A 22,814-nucleotide genomic window follows, 5' to 3' on the forward strand; every position below is an offset into this window, starting at 1 on the left:
CTGTGCAGGTTGGCTTCCATTCTAGCTAATTGCTCAATCGATATTTTAAAACATGCATTTAGAAGTTTCCAATTTTTTCTTAAAATGTCTTATTTACATGAGCAGACAAAATAATGGAAACACCTAATGAAAAAGGACTCATTTTAAGGCAACTACTATCACAACTAACATTTACATTACATTTATTCATTTGGCAGACACTTTTATCCAAACAACACAAGCAAAAAATCATAAGGAGTCATCACTACAGGTATCACATTAAAGTTAATACTAATTTGCAATATGTTTCTGATGTCAAAGATGTTTTGAAATTAACTTTAAAATGTAAGCTTCTAAAGCAATGTGACAGCTAGAACACATTTTGGACAAGGCCACATAGTTGGTGCTCAAATTCCATGTGTTTCAGCCACAGAAACAGCAAAATTTCTTAATGTGTCATGGGAAATTAAACAGCATACGCCAAACAAGGAAAAACGACATAAGGAAAGAGGAACTGTGGTTACAAGTCAAAGCTTATAACAGGGATAGACAGACACTTAACAGGATAGTTGCTTAAAACCACAGAACAACAGTCTCTGAAAGCACCACAGAACTGAATCCACGCCTCTGTGACCCAGTCTCAACAAAAACATTGTAGGGCTGCCATTTGGAAACCACTTGTTTGGAAAAAGCCAAAGGAAGCCTTTAACCCATATTGCCTGCTCCAAACTGTTACATAGTATTGCATCCGTTATAGTCGAACATCCATTTTGTGGGCCTGATTATTCCTCCACAAGGTAGAATTATGGTTAAGTAAGACAAAGCCATTTTAGGTGACCAGGTGCACCCTATGATGAAAACACTGTTTCCTCTAAATGTTCCCATATTCCAAGATGATAATGCCCCCAAACACACTAAACAGAATGAAGAGTGGTTTCATGAACACCAGGATGAAGTCAAACACCCTCCATGGCCTGCATAATGGCCATATCTACACTGAGAACCTTAGTAGCAGTTCTGGAATATACAGTGTGAATGAGTACATTTCCAGCCCTCTCATCTCTTAAAGATGCAATTTTGTGTTTTATATCCATTTTGTGTTTTATATACCCCCTATATTTTAATGATGAAGGCTTGTGGCATCTTCACTTATTGGGTGTCCAAGGTATAGTATTTAAGTAATTCCTTCTGTCAATCAATCAACCAGCCATCAATCAATACATAACTTCTTCCCAGGCAAAATACCACAGGGCACATCGTGTTTAAGAACAATCTGGGGTTTCAGATTTCACAAAGGTGAGTTTACGTATAACCAGACTGATCGCCATGGCAACGCCTCCGTAGACCTGGTCTAGGCGATCGCCTGTAAATCCGGAAATCAGTTAGCATGATTGCGTGTATGAATTCGCATGGTCCCGACCAATGATATGAATATATTCTCCGTTATAAATAGCTTACCTCACCTCGTATTGCTATGAATACTATTTGGAGACTATAGTACCTTTTTGAGCGAATGGACCAGTAAATAAATGTGCTGTGCACAACAGTATTTGACCTATATGCAGTAGCCTATATGTATATCGATATATAGCAATAAGTCGCTCTGGATAAGAGCGTCTGCTAACTGACAAAATGTAATGTAAACGTAAATGTACGTTACATTCTATGATGACAATTTTGCCAAAATTTCAACAATCATCCTCTAACACTGCAGCATTGTTCACATTTCTTACTGAAAATACTGATTATTATTTGCCATATACTGTATGGTATAGTATACTGTACTGTATATTCTCCCAGTCGCCACAGTTTTGTCTGCATTTACTAAAAGATCCCTGTTTTAGTGTAACAAAGAAATGTGGCAATGTGGCAAACACCAGTCATCGGTGTCTGCTCTGCCTCAGTCTTTCTATGCACACATGGCTGGATCATTGCTATGTTGAAGACAGATAACCAAATAACTTAACAGATAAATCTTAGGACCATATAAATATCTAAAATTTTCGAACTGCTGTAATGTGTTACAACTGATAACGTGTCTTGCTACTTAGGCAGCAATTTGCATAGCCTGGCTGATGTCTAGCTAGCTAGCTAGAATGTGGGTTGCACTCGTTTAGCTGCTGTGTGTAACACTCTTTCGCATGCTAGCAATGACAAAAGAATGACTAATATTTTGAATGCTAGTTAGCTCGTGATGTCAGGCAAGGTAATTTAAGGGTATTATAAGTTTTCAACTCAAACATAATAAAATGCTCATAGTACACAAACTAACTTTTCCAGCATCGATGTCACCATCAACTCTAGCCCTGGGACCTTCAGTAAACACGGGTCACGTGACGTAGGGCAGTGAGCTGTTGCTACTGCTGGAACCGAATGGCTGCAATCGGGACGAAAGACGGCGTAGGGAAGCAAAATTGTTCTGGGACGCTATGAAACCAGGGCAAGTTATTCTGAGCGGAAGTAGTTCGTTGGCTTTGGTACGTGACAAAGAAGGTAAAATCAGTAACTGTTTTAAACGTATACCCGCTTAAATAATTGTTTAGCTACCTAGCTAGCTACATTCCCCCTGGTACATTTCTGGGTAGCTAAATGTGCAGGGGGCGTGATCATGGCTGTACTCGCTGCTGTTGGTGCAAACAAACTCAAGGCCTAGCCAACCTGGGTAATTAGCTGACAAGCCACAGCCTTTCCTACCGTAGCTAGTCAGAATAGTGGAATTCCGCTAGAAGGCTGTTTCTTTGGTGTATGAGTTAAACGTGTATTTTCAGTATTAACCTTTGCTAACGTGCTAAGTTAACTGTCGTACGTAATTTTTTGCAGGTTTAGCTAGCAAAGGGTAGAGAGGCCTGCACAACTTTAATGAGCTATCCAAGTAGCTAGCTAGCCAGTATTCCCAAACTAACGTTAGCACGTTTAATTTTAAATTGCTTGGTAGCTAGTGACCTTTTTCTCATTTAGTTGTTTTTGTCCGGCTAACACCCTGTAAATATGAAAAAATGTATATTTGACCTGAATTTTGTCGTAGTTAATTAGAAAGCTTGACAGCCAGCGAGTTTGCATGAGGCCTAGCTAGCTTGCTAACTGCCTGAAGTGCCACTCTTGGGCAGCAGGTAGCTAGCGTGAGGCTGCTACCCGAACTTCGTGTCGGCAACCACGCGATTATTGAATTTACTTGAACGTTTGTGGACATTATGCGTTTTACAATACCATGGCATTGGGAACACGCTGCATTAATGGATGAAAACGCAAAATGTTAAGGTGGCTAACGTTAGCTAACGATACGTGTATTTCATACGTGTGGCTTGCTAACTTAACGCTATACCACGATAAATATGGCTGTTCTGTGGTGGATGAAGTCGGTAGATAAACGTTGTAAATACTGATTTTATAGACTACAGAGAGCCCACAGTATGGAAAAAATGTAGTTGCCAAAGTGAAATACGTGCTCTAAGATGTTGGGCCAAATAATGTATAGATGTTTGGGAACCGCTACCCCTGTAGAATTTGCAACGCAAAGTAACACGAGGTTGTGTTTTGGCGGCTTGACCACAACAGGAGGTAAAGAAGACTGGAAAAAAAGGTCTAGCCAAAACACCGGCAAAAGTGACAAGGCTTTCAAAGACACAAGAGGTGTATAAAAACCATATTTCCCTGAGTATATATATATAACTGCATTATGAGGTCAAGAGATTACGTGGGTGACATAAAATCAACAAGAAAACATACAAGGAAAAACTGACCAACACTCTCTTGCCATGTGTTTTTGTGACCTGCATGCCTGAAGTGAGATCGTGCCTTATGTTCAAGAGGGTTTTTCTGTAAAGTTCCTGCATCAGCCAAAAGAGTTACTAAAAAAATCTGAGTGTGTTGTAGATGGAAACAGGTTTGATATGGCCTCTGATATATGGTCAGTGGCTTAAACATGCTAAGAAATCTGACCAAAACATGGCAGGCACTGGTTTGTATAATGGAAACAGTAGCACGTGGGATGTTAATGTTTTCTGTTAGTTGCAAATGAAATGTGCATGATGTACACTAATTCATCACCTGTGTGTAATATGTTGCACAAATGGAGTGTAAAATGTGTGGCAATTTTAGATTTTCCTGAAATTCATTACATAGAAGGGACCTTTGGAGGAAGGACATATAATTAGATATCTATAGGTGTTATTGTATATTTGAAACCTCATAGCATGTTCTAAGAAATTGGTATTTTGATTTTGCAAGATATAAATGCACATTAATTGTATGAATATGAAATGTATAAAAAATAAATTTCCAGAACACATTTTAAAGTTTTCTATTTTTAATATGTTGTTGTAAGGACTGTGTAGTACAAAAGCAGAAGACAGGAAATTTAGGGACATTTTGAGTTTTGACACATTGTATGCAAATAAGCTATGCTCAGAAATGCACTGTACTCTGCAGCTTGAAGGAAGCATTTGTGAAAAGTTGCATGTCCTGGAAAGGAAATCAGCTTATTAGGTTTGCAATGTTAAGACCCATGTAGACTCTGTTTGCTGGTGTGGATGTGGCACTCCCTCTGTATGTGTCTACACTGAATCAAAATCATATTAACAAAAACAACAGTCGTGATGATTGCTGCAAGGACTGCATTTCAGGATCTTGTGGAGGTAAATTTCTTCACCTAGTAGCATTATCTTATGGCTGTGTTGTGCAGCTCAGTTCTGCCAGAAGTGCCATCTTGGAATGTGATGAATGTAGAGACAAGATAACCCTCTGCAGCACACTGTAGCCATGGGCTGGTTCAGAAGTGTTTAGACAGGGGGTCAGAAGTTTTTTGGTCTGTGGACCAGTGTTTATCAGAAGATGGCTGTGAGATGAGGAATAAATGAAACAAAAACTATTACGCTCACCCTCACAGGTCTGCCAACAGAAAATGGTAAACTACAAAAACAAAGTGCAAATTGAACATAAAACTACATACAAAAACGGTCCCCTTTCAGGGGACTGCAGACTTTCAAACTTTTGTCTCATTCTTGTCCTCTCGTGGGCCCTCACTGTAGACATGAATGATCTTCTATGCTCTTGCTGGTGCTTTTTAAAGAGTTCATTACATCAATATTGCACAGGCTCCTTGTGTATCTAAGAGGGAGGGTGTGATTGTCTTTCCCTCACACTTCCCCACAAACTTGGGGAACAGCTCGTTAATAGAGAGACTACACATTAGTTTGGACATGAATCTGATAGAGTAAATACAGTTCCAGCAATGGACATCTACAGATGGGTCGACACTGCAGACATTGGTCAAGTCCTCTGATGATTTTTAGAGGAATTGGAGACTTAACGTTCTCAAAAGACATGATTTTACTGAAAGACAGCAGTTATCATTTTGCAAAGCAGTAAAGGAAACTGGGTAAATACCTTACACATGGCGGTTCTTCCCCAAATAATTCTTCTGTCCTTCAAGATATGGGCCATAGTTTTTATTGGAACAATGAACAGACAATATTACATCCAATTGTCTGCTATGACAGCGATGGAAATCTTCAGCGTCTGCAAATAGAGTGGTGTCTGAAGTATGTTACATTACATTATTGTCATTTAGCCAAAGTTCTTACCCAAGGTGACTTGCATACGTTACAGTTGTTACACCAGTAAATATAAATACATTCATTTATATTTACTGCAGCAATTCTGGTTTCAGTACCTTGCCCAAGGGTATAGCAGCAGTACTCCAGCGGGTTATCGAACCAGCAACCTTTTGGTTGGGAGTCCAGCTCCGTATGACTATGCGACACTGCTGACCAAGTGATGCAACAAAAACCTGATTTGATTGTTTGATTTTGAGAGAGTTACCTGGTATAACTGTCTTGTATTCCACAGAGGCAGAGTAGGAGAATGAGAATATTTTGTTGAGGGACAGGTTCAGTGCTGCCAAGACAATTAATGGCACTTAAAAAGTTACACTAATTTGTCCCAGTGCCAAAAGCCAAGCTGCAGGTCAAGGCTTATTCAGACAATCAGGAGTATCAGTATCTCTGGGTTGCCTCAGATAATTGAGAGAAGTAAGCTACAGAGGGCATCAGGGGCTTTATTACTGTGGAGTATAGTGGAAAATGAGGGCAGCCAAATTGCAAGGTAGGATGGAGTAATCTTAAAAAGCTTACTGAGAAACTCTTCTGTAAGCAAACTATTGCTAAAGGAGTCAAGAATATTACTATTAGTACGACCTTAGTTTAGTGCCCTTTGTGTTACAGTGCAGACATTGGTCAAATAGCCTTGTATGATGATCAAGTGTCACTTACTTTCTTAGAGCCCTAATTGCTGTTATAACTCAGAAGGAGCCTGAGGTCACAGTTTGGAATTATCTGCGTCTGTACAATACAGTGTACAACAAACCAGAAATGAGCAAAATTCAAGATGATACATTTGTTTTCATCTTATTCATAACCATATGAATGTTCTTGCAAAATCAAATGCAATCAGTTCCGTAGAGCACACAGTGAGGTTTGAAGTGACACCAAGATCAAAAGTTACAGTGTCGTCTTGTGATTCTGGGCAAATCCAAAATGAAAAGAAAATGCCAACTTTGATCAGTTTGAAATTGAAATATATTTTTAAAACAAGTTTCATGCAAAAGACCTTTTGATGTACTAAGTTTCAGGAAAATCCAAAATGCCACAGAAGTTTTTGTTCCGCTTTCACATGGAATGATTTTGACAAAAGCAGACCAATTAGCTTGCTAGCAACAAAAGTCCCAGTTATTCTAGCTAGGTAGCCAGTTCTTTATATAGCTGCCGAACTGCTTTTTTATAGACATGTTAGGCTTGTGTGGTGGGTCACTAGTGTAGGTGGGAACCTTGGTCAGGCAAGAGTCTCAGCCCCCCCCCCCCCCATATTATCCTATATAAAAATATTTTTGAAAGATAATATTAAAATTTTGATATCGCCAGGGCATTGATGATAGTGACAGCTATGAGAATATGTACTGTGATGGATAATGTAAAGGATAACCACACTCGGACCAAAACTAGGTAGTTAGTTGTCGAATCAAGCTGAATCCTCAGGTGGTCAAGGAATTTGTATTGTGCTGATGTAGCTTGTGATTGGCCATTGGTGATTGTACAGCGATGACCAATACGAGATTTCATCACAGGAAAATAAGTGATTGACTTACAGTGGAAATTGGACTGAAATGGCATGTATTTTGGCATCTTGCATTTTGCAAGTGTTCTTTTTATGGCCTATATCTGTCTGCATATTTTATAAATGTCTTTCATAACATTAATTTCTCATCTAGGAGTTTACTTCTCACTTCAGCCCATCTTAGCCAGTTGTTTCTGAATAGAGAGTTTGGTGTATTTGCTAATGATTATGGCGGTGTTTCCAAGGTGCCAGCACGGCCCACCTTGGCAAAAAATCAGACCGCATTGGCAACAGATCCATTCTATTAAAAGGGGTAGTAGAGGAGGAGTAGTAATAGTAATAATTGTATTTATTAGTCAAAACTCATCGCTAGAATCATCTGAGCCACTTGCAGTGAGAGCATTTGTATCGTGTTGAATAATAAACTTAAAATTGTTTTTTTTTGCACATAGTTAGCTCTTTTTGAAATTGTGGATCTCTTGTGTACTCAGCATGTTGTGCAATATTCGTGTTGCACTCAAAGATGATTAGCAGTGGATCTTTGTTGTCTTTTCTTTGTTTTTTATTGATGATGGAGTGCAGTCTGACAATTAGAAGCAGTCAGTGTATACCTTGTCATCCATATTTGGTGTGGTTTTCTGGTAGGCAGAAAAATTCAGACCAACTGGCAGTAGGTTTTTAAAGATTAATCATAAAAATATCTTGAAGAGGACATGTTGAATACTTTTGAAACATGCTTACTGCATATTCTTTTATTTCTGCAGAGCTTACAGGAAAGCAGCAGCATTCATGGATATAGTTGACACCTTTAACCATTTAATTCCCAGTGACCAGTTGGATAACGCCTTATTACTAGGGCAGAATTTGGAGAGTGAAGCAAGTGATGAGTTGGGAACAGATAAAAACTACCTGGAAGACTCTTTAAAGAACATGCTCAGTGACAAAGATCCCATGCTTGGATCTGCCAGTACTCAGTTCCATCTCTTGGATAATGATGATGCCAACTATCCGATTGCTGGATCTACAGGTAAGTATATATACTATGCTTACAATTTTGAAATTCTGAGTGACTGATACCCATAATTGACTGATACCCCAACCTTTTCTCTGATCCCTTTCAGGTCTTGAAGTAATGAGTGAGTCACAGAGTGTACACCATTCTGTAGGACGTGAGCTGACTCGCCCTAAGAGTGGACGAGGTAGGGGAAAAGCTGTGTCTCGCTTATCCAGGAAATCTCCACGTATAACTGCACAAGGTGAGTGCAAGACTTTCAGTGATTTTGATGCCTTTCTCAGGTAGTGTCTGCAGTAAAGAAAAAATGGTAATGGTAGAGAATGGTACAGATGGTGCAGAAAGATGGTCAAAGTCATTTTGTTTACTTTAAGATTAATATGCACAAAAAAGAGTCTTCCTTCGAATTGCTGAACATCAGCCCAATAGAAGATTTTTGATTGTGTGTCATGTGGTGAAATTCTCTAAGTACACATTGCTGTATACTGTAGAGCTTATTAACCTTAGCCGGACCCTTATATTGAGAACCTACAAGGACAAAAATGTGTCTGAAAAGTCACAAAAGATGACATCCTTCCATTTTTTAGTTTACACTTGATGTGTGGAAGTCCTTGGGCACAGATTTAATGGAATGCTGTGGGCTGAGAAAGTTAATTATTTGCACCTTTGCCATTTTTTCCTCTACAGAGCCAGTTAAAAGTGCATGTGAGAGTTCAAAAGCTCGACGCGGTAGACCTGCCAGCAAATTAGCTTGCAGTAAGGCTACAGGGAAACCTGGCAGGAGAGCAGCAAACAAACCAACACAGCACGAATCGGCCGAGGACCAGGAAGAGCAGGGTGATCTTTCTCAGGAGAGGAAAGATGCAATGCTGGAGAGCGTGCTAAGCAACAAGCATGTGGCCCAATCCATGAATCCTGTGGTCGTGTTGAGGCGGTTGACGGTCACCGTGGGAGGATACAAAATTGAACTTCTCCCGGGACCATCCCAGTCCTCGCCTAGGGCTGATGCAAGTGTTGCTGAGCCTGTGTGTTTCCAGGAGAGCTCAGCGTGTGCAGGTGGGTTGGAGTTTGCAGGAGCACAGGCTGAGGCTACCCATCCCCAAGATACTGCTGCAGAAGTGGCAGGAGAGTCAAGCACTGGGCAGGACCTCATACCACTCTCTGCTGGTGACACACCCGCCCAGATAGGGCCCTACGGAAATCCCACTGAGGTTCAAGATGGTAACAGTACGCTGTTGAGCGACGTCAGTGCAGTGGGTCAAAGCACAGTTGAGGCTAAAACAAATGACCAGATGGATGCTCAGAAAGTAAATCCATGCACCGTTGGGGGTTCTAGTGGAAACCCAAATAGAGGCGAGATGGTACAACAGACTAGTGCAGATCGCCTCAACACACCTAAAGGCAAAGGAGGAAAGGACCAAAGAGTTCCAGCCAAGACATGGCCAAAATCTGATCCATCCCCTTCTGTCGGCCAGCAGCAGCAACCAACTCTCAGCAGGCCGGCTAGTACAGGAACAGGACCCAAACCCCTCGGGCCCAGGAAGAGAGCCAGAAGCGACAGTCAAAATGTGCTACCAGTCAAAGGAAAGCAAATGGTGAAGGTGGCAAAAAGACGAATGGAGCATCTGAAGACCCACCCACCCTCCAAAATACAGAAGTGTCCTGACAGAGGACTTGTTAAAGGAGTTCTGCCACCTTACAAAGCCCTGAAATCAGCAGAGCTAGCAGGCACTTCTGGCAAAAGGCCTCTCCCTCCCAGTGCTGGCCCAGATGTGTTTCATAGCCCGCATCAGAGAATGCAGCCGGCTATCCAAAAATCCCCACACACTTCCACTGTTGGGCCAAGACCACACCACCAAGCAACAGTGCCACTAAAACCTGGCCACCAGCAGAAGGAAGCCCCTGAAGAGGAGAAGCAAGAGAAACTGAAGATAAAGAAGTTGGACAAGGCTTCCCAAAGGCCCAGGAGTAGGAGCTCCAAAAGCCTCTCGCTGGATGAGCCGCAGCTGTTCATTCCTGACAATGCTCCCGTTGCCAAGAAGGAGGCTGTGGAAGAGGAGTCAGCAGACAGTGAAGCTGCATGGGATCCAAGCAAGCACTGTGGATTCTGCAAAAAACCCCACACCAACAGGTAGGTCTGTTCTCTCTCTGGCACTTCTGAGCACAAGGGGGGCACTGATTTGTAAAATAAAAAAGGAGGAAAAAAAACATCCTCCACAGATTCTCTTTCCATTGTTTGTTTGGTATTTTTGTATCCTTGGTTCTGTGTCTTTCCCTCTCCCTGGTCATTCACCCTTTCCCTGTTCCTGTGTCTTTCCGGTCCTGTGTGTCTCTCTCCCTGTTTTTATCTCTCTCTTCCTGGTCATGTGCAGGCATGTAATGACACAAATTTCTTTTGAGAAGGTGATTGCCCAGAGGGCAGTTATTGATTAAGCATCCTTAATGGAGGATGAAATAATTAATAGTGTTAGTGTTTTTATCTTTACCTTTTGATAGAATTTTGCTGATAAAAATGCATCAGTCACTTGAATCAACACAGCTTGAAAGAAAAACATAATACGAATAGACACAAAGACACAAAAACTATCATTTTATGATGCTCTTAGCAGATACGTACTTAGCATATTAACGCAAGCTCTGACCATGTTTCATCACAACAAGCCCCATCAGAAGATGCCTAACTTGTCTCAAAAAGCTAGTAAGAAACTGCATTTATGTAGCAAAATAAGGTGTTTCTGCAAAATAATGAATATATGTATTTAAAGGCCCAGGCTTTTCTGCATGGAAGTCTTCATAATTAATGTAAAGTTAGCCAAGTGTCATCATGCTTCACTAACCTTAACATTAGCTAGTCACCTAACCGTGTTTGATGGCTGCCAACTTAGGTAGCTAGCTCCTAACAATATGTAACTGTACACCATCTGTACTTGTAGCCAACTTGCTAAACATGATTTGGATGGTGGGGAGTCACATGTTGTGTGAGAAAGTTTGACATTTCTTCAAAGCAAACTTGAGTAAATTGACCTAGCGAGCATTAACTTGCTTGCATTTTAGCCAGCAGAGCTAGCAGTTTAGGTAGCTCAATGTGATAGCTAACAAGAGAGAATTCAGAAAACTAGTGTACCTTAGGAAGCTAATCTAACATTACTGCTGCCAGCTAGCTAATGTGAAAAGGGCTTTGCACAAGTACCTACATTAATCAGATAAGTTGTTGCTTAAAAATGTAAAGTGATTTTTATTTACATTGATAGCTAGATACTTTACTTTACTTTTTTTCTCCAGTATGTCCATTTAGAAAAATAGAGTCTACCTAAAGGAATTTTGCCCAAGTACAGAAGTTGAACTGCATCTTTGTTTCTCATATGAACTCATATGAAGCATGGGGGACACTGGCAAAAGTATTACTTTTGTCTTGTTGCTAATTTTAAACATTCTGACTGCTCATTGCAGGTAGAGATATACCCCACCACCAATATACCTTTTGTCTTTTACAATTCTAAATAATTTGGAAAATTAAATAAGATTGAAGAAAGCATCATGTTAAATATGCTTTTATCTTGGTGTAATCAGTATGTGTCAGTTTTGTAAATTTTAGTCAGGGTAATCACTGACTGCTTGCTGTGTGCTTAGGTTGATGGTGGGATGTGGTCGCTGTGATGATTGGTTCCATGGTGACTGTGTGGGGCTGGACCTGGCCAAGGCACAGCAGATGGAGCAGGAGGACCAGGAGTATGTGTGTCTGAAGTGTTGCGCTGAGGAGGACAAGAAGGGTGTGTCACCGTCAGAGGGCACTTCAAAACCTGGACATACTGCGGACAGCAAACCTGTTCATGGACAGGACAAACAGGGCCCGCCACCTCAAGCAACAACAGGAGTCCGGATCATCAAGAAGGTGAGATTAAGAAGCTATAGCTGTCTGCAAATTATTGTTTGGAAAATTACATTTTGCTTCTAAAATTGCACTAAATACATACTCACAGGTATTGTGTGGAATCCTTAGATACTCCGAAAGAAAACAGAAGTGCAGACCTAAAAATGAACATCGTAGGGAAACTGTCCTCATGAGAATCTGTTTTGCATCATGAATACTGCACTTTTAGCTTTATTTACAAAGCTGACAAAAACGTCACTCACCTTACTTACACAAAATCATGGTCAGTTTTAGAGTGATATTTTTTATTGATATGGTCCAGGTACATTCTGTCAGTCATTTTCTTGTCTTTGGATGGGTATAGCTGGACCTATATGTAACTTCCTGCACCCTTCTCCTGTACATGTGTAAATAACCAAATTCAAGCTGTGCTAATTTATTCTCTACTTTGATCCTCCAATCAAGGATTCTATTGAGAGAAAACACTCAACAGAAGTCAGAGACACAGACAGCCGGACGACATCACTTTCAGACCAGAAAAATGCTCCAACAGTGAAAGCCCCACACGCCCCAGGGGACTCGCCACAGAAAACAAGTACTAAGATTTTACGCTGCACCCAGCCCTCAGGGTCATGTTTCTTTGCCACTGGTTGGCTTTGTAATGGCCTAATCACACTGAGAATGATAGTTGTGATTATGAAAAATAATTTTCATACTTTTGCTGGCAGTCACATAAAAGAACATTATTTTCTACCCCCTTTCACTCAGTCAGTGAGTTTTGTTCAAGTACTCTGTCGCAATCTCTCAATCCTTGTTATAAAACAAGAATGATTGGTTTGGTATTTTTCCCATTGGAACATTCTATGAAAGAATTTCTTAATAGTTACTGTTGTCCTTCAGTGTAGTTTGCGAAGTTTTTGTGGTATGACCTTCATTCATTGACTTTACCAGTTTGCATTTTTTTTTATAGAGACCAGTGCTTTACTGTAGTCTCTCATTGTTTCCTCAGCGGCGCACGAGAGGCAGGATACAAAAAAATCCAAAGCCTCACCCCCCGCCTCTAAGAAACCCTCCGTAGAACAGATCAGGAGGAATGTTCGAGATTCTCTGAAGGACATCCTACTGAAGCGGTAATTGCAACAACCTACATCACTCATTCACTGCTTATCAAGTAGCTGCAGCATAGTCATATACCGCTTTTATACAAAATATGTGCTTTTTTGTCATTTTTTGTCAGTAGTGTCCACATAGTTGGAATCTATGTTGGAATCTAATCTAACATAACCTATAACTTTCAGAGTGGTTGAATCCTCAGCTTCCCACCAGCTAGTACTCTACATTCTCTTGTGGGGGTTCATTTTTGTGCTTTACATGCATTGAAAAGTAGAGAGGAAGGAAAGTATGAACCTTTAAAAATCTAAGAGTATAGATGTCCAGTAACTAGTCTAGTAAACCTTTAAACCTCTACTTTATCTACTCCAGTTGAGTCACCTGCCCCACCCCTGTTTAGAGAAAACAGTCAACAGTTGAAAGCCAGTTAACTTTATTTACAATATAATCTAAGACATACATTTATTAGAAGAAGTTGACACTTGAGACTTACTATAAAAAATAGTATGGGATGTAACTATTCTGATTTTGTCAGATTTAGTGGAAGTTTGTCAGATAATTCATTTTAATTTAATAACTATTAATTAGCCTGCTGGGTGCAGATTGTTTTACTGTGAAAGCATATCGCTATGCAATAAAATTGTGTTTTCAGGCTTTCAGAATCATGGTAACATCCTCAAAACATTTGAAGGTACCAGCTAGTCTTTAATGATTACCAATCCTAACAATGCAGTTTTTACTAATAGAGAACAAACAGCCAGCCTATTTGTACTGTCTGCTGAGGCAAAGTTAGTCTGCTTACAATACCCTTGTAATGAACCGTGTTCGTGGCTGAAGTGGCAGAAGTTTTGTCTCTCAAACATTTATGCAACGAGTAATTTATACAATGAGATTGTTTTTCAGCTGTAACAGCTGTTTAATCACAAAAGTCAGATTAATATGTATGTAGCTTGCAAGTTCATGTAAATTATGACTCTTAAAAAAGAGGCGTGGCTCTTTGCTTAAAGCAGGAAAGCAGTGTAAGTGGCTGTACATGCGTTGTGAGACATGTCCTGGGCTACTGGGATTGCTAATTAGCAAATGGCTGTATTATTCTGTTGGGATGTGGAAGATACTCTGTAATTACAATACAGATGTTAATTTCAAAGGACCAGATTTGTATAGAGTGATTAGCAAACTGCTTGTGTACTGATGTGGGTTTCATGTGTATGTACATTTCATGTGTATGTATGTTTCTCACAATGTATTTTTCTTTCAGACTGAAGGAGTCAGACTTAAAGGTTTCGACAGAGAGGGCTGCTAATGTAGCTATAAAAATAGAGAAGGAACTTTTTGCCTTCTTCCGGGACACTGACAGCAAATACAAAAGCAAGTACAGGAGCTTGATGTTCAACCTCAAAGATGCTAAAAACAATGTAAGTATGTGCATGGTGTGCAGGGTTTAGGCAGAATTTTGGTTTAAAAAGTCTGTTATAGAAGTCGGTGTGGGATTACATGGAACCTGAATAAAGCCTCAGCTTCACAGCAGCAATGTATATTACATAGTGTTAGAAAGCAACATGTTTTTGAAGTGCAAAAAGTATTAATCATTGTTTGGGAATAACTCTCCTCCCCTCAGGTCCTGTTTAAGCGTGTTCTCAAAGGGGAAATTTCTCCAGACCATTTGATCCGAATGAGTCCAGAGGAACTGGCTTCAAAAGAACTGGCAGCCTGGAGACAGAGGGAAAATCGGCATGTGAGTTATGCTTCCACAGCTGCCCTTTATGTTCATATACCTAGGGCTGGGCATTTACTTCAAAACGTCATCACGAGAGATGAGAAAAGTTTTTCATTTTTGTTTCTCTCTTGCTTATGAATACAGGCTGCTCTGAATTATAATGTAATGGTTTCCTTAACTTAAAATTGCTGACAAAAGAGCTCTCATCTGAATTTGTTTGTGCTATTTGTTCAGCTGTCTTTTTTTATCATTTTTTATTAGAGTATAAGTGCATCCACACTTTGGGTTCTACTCTGTGGGCAGGTAACACTTTGGAATCTGTAAAATGAAAATATCCAGTCCTCTTGAGACTGTTTTTGGGGAAGAATATTTGAGGCTTGTAGATTTCTTTCCTTAGGTTCAAATCTCCTCTTAACAATACTGATACAATAATCACTGATTTATTCTAAGAGGAAAAATTATGTTGCACAGTTAACTAATGTCGAGTTCTGTGTACAGTCATTTCAGAGCTGTTATTCTTGTGAAACCTTTGATAGTGCCAGGAAGAGCTCACACCTACTTATATTCTTGATTTTGGATTAATTACACTACACTGTTGAAATGACAGCTGTATCTGTAACCTGCAGTATTTATCCTACCCCAAGTATGATCTTTTTATTGTTTGAAGTTCAGACACTTTAGTGAAGGAAATGCTGGGTTTTCAGTGCCTTTTGAAGGTGATCAGGGTCTTCGGGATAGGCATCTTGTATAGCAGTACTTCTCATAAACAGTGTGAAATTTAGTGTTTGGCAAAGCTTGAAATGTTGTTTTACCATTGTTTTAAAATGTCAATTACAGTTAATAAAACAGTCATTGACCCACTGGGCCAATAAATTTGAAAACATAGCGGATCACCTGCAATATTTTTCTTAGATGATTGAAATGATTGAGAAGGAGCAGCGAGAGGCAGAGAGGCGACCCATCACCAAAATCACCCACAAAGGAGAAATTGAGATTGAAAGCCAGGAGCCTATAAAACGGCCTGAAGCTATTGAAGCAGAGGTAAGAGGGAACTCACCCTATTATCTTTGTTGAAACAGGAACAGCAGGATGGCTTAATGATTTGAGTGCATGACTTGTATCCGGATGGTTGCAAGTTCAATGCCCAGGTGGGGGACTGCTGTTGTACTTTTGTTAAAGTAAGAAATGCACAACTGTATAAATGGATAATATGTTTAAAAGATATTATTTTTATTTTATTATTACTTTGGAAATGCTCTTATCTAGGGTGGCTTACATAGCTGTTGTTTTTAAGCATTATCCATTTTTACAGATGGATATTTGCTAAAACAACTCAAGTGGTTCACACTGTGCAAGGCCACTTGGCTCCAGAATCTATGGTCCAGGAACTCTAATATTCTTTTTCATTATTGGTTGTAATCATTACTGGGGGCTCACAACCAAAGACCACACAATGAGTCCAGCACTCTTTACCTACTGTTTGTGGTGCTCCATTTAGGTAGAGACAGTTCACAGACCAGCTGAGGAGGCAAAGGAAGTTCCTGAAGAATCTGAATCTGAGAGCTCAAAGGACACGACCAGCCAACACAAGGCACACCTCTTTGACCTCAACTGCAAGATTTGTACAGGTAATCATGAAAATCTGGTCTCCGTGCAGTCAGAGGTGATCAGGCAGTAATAAGGGAAGTTTTGGTGAATGACTTAAGTGCAACTAAAAGTAGTTTTCCCCAAGCTGCTTAACTGAGAGCAGGAAGAAGGAGTGGTGACTAATATGAAAAGTGTCTGTTCAGCTCCTGTTCTCAGACACTCCTTTGAACATCTAGTGACTAGTGGTGAAATGTAAAACAGAAGAGTGAAGGACACTAAAACTACTGTGGGTCAATGTTTCTCTACTGAAAGGTCGAATGGCTCCACCTGCAGAAGATGGCGCTACAAAAGTGGTGAAAGTGGCCACCACAGTATTGCGCAGGCAGTCAGGCCAGGAAGCAGAGGCCCGCTCTGATCCCACGCCTCCTCTGACTGATGAGTTTTCACTCAGCACTGTAGAGGAATGTCTGACTACTCCCAGGGTCCTCTCCACTTCAGATGGAAGGTGAGACCCATTTTCTCATTTATCCTATCCTTGAATATCGACAAAAAGTAATACTATACAGTACCAGTCAAAAGTTTGGACACACCTGATTAAGATAATGGGAAAAAATGCATTCTAAGACATTTTGTTCTGAAGACTTGTGCTTAAGTGCTTGAAGTTCATTTTCACTATTTATTTGTCTATGTATGAATGTATTTCAAAAAACAAATTCAAAATATTTTTGCCTACTTTGAATAATATAAAATATAAAGTTTGTTTTGATTTGTTCAACACTTTTTTGGACACTGCATAATTCCATTTGTATCATTTCATAGTTTTGATGTCTGTACTGTTATTCTAAAATGTGGAAAACAGGATAAAAGAAGAATAAAAACTGTGTCCAAACATTTGTCTGGTACTGTATGTGCTTGTGTGTTCATTTGTGTTGGAGCATTGGTCAGGATAGAACCAATATGTCGTGTCACACATGATGACTGTAGCAGTCAGAACCAATGTAATAGGAGCCATAGAGTGCGTGCGGCCAAGTTTTAATTCTTAAGTGATGTGTGGTGGGTGGTTAAGTGATCAGAATTGTTCCAGGTTGGATAGCGCTACTGGGAGGCAGGAAGAAGTCACATTCCTGGCTCGTTTGGAATCTCTGTGGAGGGGGTTTGTGAACATGCCGTCTGTGGCCAAGTTTGTCACAAAAGCATACCCAGTTTCAGGGGTTCTGGACCACCTGACTGAGGTAAGAATCTTGAATAACAACGGGAAATCAACACAGCAGCCATTTAAGCTTAACTGGAATTTTGATTGAAGATCCCAGGTTTTGAAGTAAGGATACTTCAGAGCATTATAGGGGATACTTGGAGTCAGGGTAAATAATAATGGATTTTGAAACTGATGGGGCATAGATCATAACTTGGTACTTGGCTTAATAGTACCATTCCAGAATAAGGTTGAAAACCTCTGGTGGATTTTATGTATTGTAACTGTATTGTATGAATGAATTATGTAGGATAGGAATTACTGGACATAATTACAAATGTAATTATCAACCTAAAATGTGTTTGTTATTATGGTGGTTATGCTACATGGATGTGGGGGATCATCTGAATAATGTAACAATACATTTATTGAACACTTCAGGTAATAAATAGGCAGTGAAACATAAACTGCACTGTTTATGAGGTGATCTTTTCAACAGGATCTGCCGGACAGCATCCAGGTTGGTGGAAGGATCTCTCCACAGACGGTGTGGGATTACGTGGAAAAGATTCGGGCCTCTGGAACTAAAGTGAGATCATCATAAATGTGGTTTCCCAAAGACTCTCCATCTGCTCCCCAGTCTCAGGACTGTGAAAATGAATGGTCAAATGAGCAAGGGAAAGGCACATTAACCATTCTATACAATGTCTAGTCTGTGTGGCAGGAAACAAGACTGGAAGGGGTAGGAATGAGACAGCATATTTGGTTATTTAAACATTTGAGAAGACCAAATAATACATTACATGAATTGGAACTGAGCTGCTTATTAATTAACAGAAAATCACAATCCAGTATTTTTTCCTCATCAGTATTCATGAAGGACAGCCTAAGAACCTTGCATAAACAAAATTCATTGACATTAATTTTCCTGGGAGAATGAATGTAGATCCATTTCGAGCGAGTCATTATTTACACAAAAAATTGGCCTTTCATACTGGGATTGGGGGGGGGGGGGGGGGGGTGGTCAGGTTTGATTTGCCAAATATTCTGTCTTGGCAGCCACAGAGTTGTCAAATATCAAATTAATCAAAACACATCTGTAGCAGGGGTAAATAAGTGACCTGTTTTCTTTCTCATTTTTAAATAACTTTTTATTTATTCTCAGGAGGTGTGTTTGATTCGGTTTTCCCCTGCGACTGAAGAGGATGAGATTTCCTATACCCTGCTTTATGCCTATTTCAGTAGCAGGAAGCGTTATGGTGTTGTAGCCAACAACATGAAGCATGTGAAAGACATGTATCTCATTCCCCTGGGTTGTGCTGAAAAAATCCCACACCAGCTTGTGCCTTTCGATGGCCCAGGTAAGACTAATGCTCTGTCTGCTTGTCACTTTCCTGGCTTGGTAACATCTGTTTTAACCCTCTAAAATGAAGATGACTTGTTCCTTCTGGAATAAACGGTCAAACCTATGTAAGATTTTGACATTGCACCTTTGTTAGCCACTTTTTGAAATCAGCCTCTTGGATGTTGTGTGATTTCACAGGGCTGGAAACCAACCGTCCCAATATCCTACTGGGGTTAATCATTCGACAAAGGGTCAAAAGGGACTATGGAGTCATCTTGCCCATAAGCATTCCTGAAACATCCGCCCCAAGACTCTTATCTGAGAACAGAGCCAAGCTGGATCCCGTCAACAATGGCGAAGGTGGCCATACTGAAGCCAGTGGTAGTTTTGACCCCCTGAATATTGCACGACTAGTGGAAGTTTCAAAACCACAACAGTTGGTGCAGGAAGAAGCAAAGCCTGGGAAGCGGGATGCTGAGGGGACTCCTTCAGCTGTAGAGTCTAGTCTACAGGAGTCTGCTAAACCACTGCGCTTTCTCCCTGGGGTGCTAGTAGGAGGGGAGGGCTCATCAGCATCCTCTTCAGAAACAGGTGAGGTTTTACCAAGTAGCACAGAAAAGGAAGCAGACAAACAGACTGTTGTGGGTGACAGTGCAGCCCAAGGAATCGTCTCCAGTAAAAGTCCAGCATCCAATGGTCCCAGGCTGGATCGTTTTATCATAAAGAAGAAGGAACCTAGGACTGTGAAAACAGAGCCTCTACCATCCAGCCCCAAGGAAAAGTCCAATACCAATGACTCTCCAGGGAAGGATGGCGTAAGCTCTGTAAGTGTTTCTGCCTCTGTGGTTTCTCTTAAAGACAAGCCCTCTGATGTTTCCACCGAGGCATTCCTGGCAAACCTGGCCCCGGCCCCAGCTGCAAAAGAGCTGGGTGACAGTCACATCTGCTCAACAAGCAAAGTCGGACCAATGGACGAAGAAACCAAACCCAAACTTGAACAGCCATTTGACTCAACTCCAGAAGCCGGATGTGATGCGACCTCGAAAGAGAGCATCTCATCCAACCTCCCCAGTCCAACAAAGGGCCCCAGACCACCAACCGGAGGAATCTTGAAAAACAGTTCTCCTACAGTCAAACAGGAAAAGCAAAGCTCCTCTGTAGATTCCAGTTGTGGAAGTGCTGAAGAGAAGGGAACAGAAATGGTTAATTCAGGACCAGCTGCTCATCCTACTCCACATGAGCCCTCACAGGTGTTTAATGTACCTGTACTGAACACGGACAAGCAGTGTTTGCCCCGTCCAGCAGCCGCTACGCACTCGTGTCCGCCACAGACCGATTACCCACCGATGGAAGATATTCAAAGCATAAGCACCGTCTCATCTTATGGCAAAAACGAAGAGCACAACTTGCCACGGCCAGGCACTCTGACTTCTCCAACCGCTGCATTCTCTCAGGGAGGACATAGACCGCTGGCCGCCACCTTCCCCCCCGTCCATGTTGGATCTTCTGAGTTCCCTCACCATGCACAACCACCTGGCTTTCCTATGCAAAGTAGTACTGTGCCTCCTTTCCAGCCTCTTCAACAACCAGGGCCACCCAGTTTGGGTTACTCCAGTGGCCCGCCTTTCATTTTCCCCCAACCAGAGCCCCACGTTCGGAATCACGCCCTAACGTGGTCTGCATCGGCACCTCCCCCAGACAACTTCCCACCTCCTGGACCAACTCCCCAGACTAATTTCCCACCTCCTGGGCCAACTCCGCAAGCCAGTTTCCTACCTCCTGGGCCAACTCCCCAAGCCAGTTTCCCCCCTCCTGGGCCAGCTCCTCAGTCTAGCTTCCCTCTTCCCGGGCCAACTCCCCAGGCCAGTTTCCCACCTCCCGGGCCAACTCCCCAGGCTAACTTCCCCCCTCCTGGCCCAACTCCCCAGGTGAACTTCCCTCCTTCTGGGCCGAGTGCGCCAGTAAACTTCCCACCTCCTGGGCCAGCGGTATCTTACGAGGCATCAAGGTTCACAGAGGTCTCAAAACCGCCAGCCCCAACCAAAGATGAGAAGGGACCGGAGCGGCGGTACAGCGACCCGTGGGAGAAGCAGCCCCGTCATTCTGAAGACAGCAGCAAGAGAGAGAGTGGTGACCACTACAGTAGACAGAGGCACCACAGTGAGTCCTACCAGGAGAGGAAGGCCCGGCACCATGAGAGAGAACGAGACCGAGGGAAGCACAGAGAGCGGCACCGGGAGAGGAGCCGGACCCGCAGCTGGAGCCGGAGCCGGAGTCGGAGCCCTAGCAGGAGCCGGAGTCGCAGCCGGAGCCGGAGCCGGAGCAGGGAGAGGAGTGGCAGAGAACGCAGGCACAGTCAGGAGGATAAGCACCGGGACAGCAGGAGCAGGCACCACAGCTACGGTGATCACCACTCCAGAGACGAGAAACGGAAGGACCGGCGCCACAGTGACGAACACAGTAGCCACCACAGGGACAGGGACAGGGACCGTGAACGGGACAGGGACCGACACAGGAGACCCTCAGATTATGATAAAGGGAGGAAGAGCTTGAAAGAAAAGTCCAAGGAAAGACGCTCGTGATTTCTGCCACCCATCCAGGCCTCTGCCTATTTTTTTCTATGGGGACATCATCTTTATAAATGCCATCTTCCTTCATTTTTCCTTGTTAACTTTACAAAAGAGTAGAACAGATGTTTCAATAAGATTAACAAGTTCAAAAGAAAATAAATAAGAAGCAGCTTTTCTTTTTTTTTATATAAAACTGATATGGTTGATCTTTCAACAATTTTGATTACGTTTTTAAAAATGGCTGTACATTTCTAGTTTATATATTTTTAATTGCTTCACACATTGTACTACTGCACTTGGAGCTGAACTGAGGCATTCATTTTAAAAAACAAACAAAAACATGTGAACTGTAAAAGCTTTTCATTGCTTGAAGCAACATAAAATACATACAGTGCTGCAGATATTTACTCCACCTCCAGATTGGTGGAAACAGGGAAACAAAAGGAGCCATGCTACCACATGTAGAGAAAAAATCAGATAAGCAAGTTTCATTGAACTTTGTGTCATTATAGCAGCTCTTTGACCCTGGATATCAAATTTCAATTTCCCTTCATGTTACTCGATTCTCCAAAATGTTTTTCTATTTGTTCTTAATGAGCGTAGTCTGTACATTTTGGCCTGTCATGTACAGTAGAAATTGTGTGCCTTCTGCATAGTGTTTATGTACAGTTAATAATAAAGCTAATCTTTTTATTGTTGACACAAAGAAAAATTCCCATGTCTGGAAATTGCATACTTATTTTAACTGTTTCTCAAAGCTGTTGCTTTGAGTCTTAAATGTTCAACAAAGATAACTAATCAACAAAATATGAGGGATAGGGATGGGGTGGTAGGATTTATGGGGACTTGTAGAAGGCTGTTTGATTTGATTAAAATATGAACTGAACTCAAGAAAATGTTACGTGTGTCCAACTACTTAGGTAGTTATTATAGCCACTCAGATATTTAGAATGTAATGTTAGCATCTGTGAATAATCTGTTTATTCATATTTTTGAGCCTCCGCACTGAATATAAATCTTTCTATATCCTAAGGGTCTATGCTTACATCCTACAATGTGAATCACTTTAATTCACTATTATGCAGCTGTCTGCAGAAGATGTAGTTTTACAGTGAAAGGCAAATAAGCACCTTTGAAGTTGTGAACATGAAAATGTATTGTTGCCATGTGTTTCAATGCAGTGATGAAAATGCATAATCACACAATTCATATTACTCACTGTGAGGCTGAAATTTAAAAGTACATCTCCTTTCTAGCACAGAGACCTTAAATGTGTGGACCTGGATTTAGGACGTAACGTTAAAAGCAGTTTCTTAGCTTT

The 22,814-nt window shown here is 41.3% G+C and overlaps 1 protein-coding gene across 3 annotated transcripts; it reads left to right on the forward strand.

The window, feature by feature from the left end:
• Nucleotides 1–2,335: 2,335 nt before the first annotated feature.
• Nucleotides 2,336–22,524, forward strand: phf3 (PHD finger protein 3). Of its 3 annotated transcripts, none has more exons than XM_036546613.1 (16): nucleotides 2,336–2,472; nucleotides 7,854–8,116; nucleotides 8,211–8,345; nucleotides 8,789–10,232; nucleotides 11,732–11,993; nucleotides 12,438–12,567; nucleotides 12,982–13,102; nucleotides 14,341–14,497; nucleotides 14,701–14,817; nucleotides 15,712–15,840; nucleotides 16,298–16,427; nucleotides 16,699–16,891; nucleotides 17,471–17,618; nucleotides 18,078–18,167; nucleotides 18,744–18,939; nucleotides 19,122–22,524. In XM_036546613.1, exons 2-16 carry the CDS (start codon nucleotides 7,879–7,881, stop codon nucleotides 21,503–21,505), a joined length of 5,874 nt encoding a protein of 1,957 aa, XP_036402506.1. In that variant the 5' UTR covers nucleotides 2,336–2,472; nucleotides 7,854–7,878; the 3' UTR covers nucleotides 21,506–22,524. The 3 variants fall into 3 exon arrangements, with proteins under 3 accessions (XP_036402506.1, XP_036402507.1, XP_036402508.1); XM_036546614.1 differs by having other exon boundaries at nucleotides 2,336–2,456; XM_036546615.1 differs by having other exon boundaries at nucleotides 2,336–2,456; nucleotides 7,917–8,116; nucleotides 19,122–22,523.
• The last annotated feature ends 290 nt before the right edge of the window (nucleotides 22,525–22,814 follow it).

This window comes from Megalops cyprinoides, chromosome 15, assembly GCF_013368585.1.
Source record: "Megalops cyprinoides isolate fMegCyp1 chromosome 15, fMegCyp1.pri, whole genome shotgun sequence".
Classification (NCBI taxonomy): domain Eukaryota; kingdom Metazoa; phylum Chordata; class Actinopteri; order Elopiformes; family Megalopidae; genus Megalops; species Megalops cyprinoides.

Coding starts and splice junctions, on each gene's coding strand:
- phf3 (XM_036546613.1), top strand. CDS start 7,879: ATGGATATAGTTGACACCTTTAACCATTTAATTCCCAGTGACCAGTTG. Junction 13,103..14,340: donor AAGGACATCCTACTGAAGCG/GTAATTGCAACA, acceptor TTTTTCTTTCAG/ACTGAAGGAGTCAGACTTAA. Junction 17,619..18,077: donor TTCTGGACCACCTGACTGAG/GTAAGAATCTTG, acceptor TCTTTTCAACAG/GATCTGCCGGACAGCATCCA.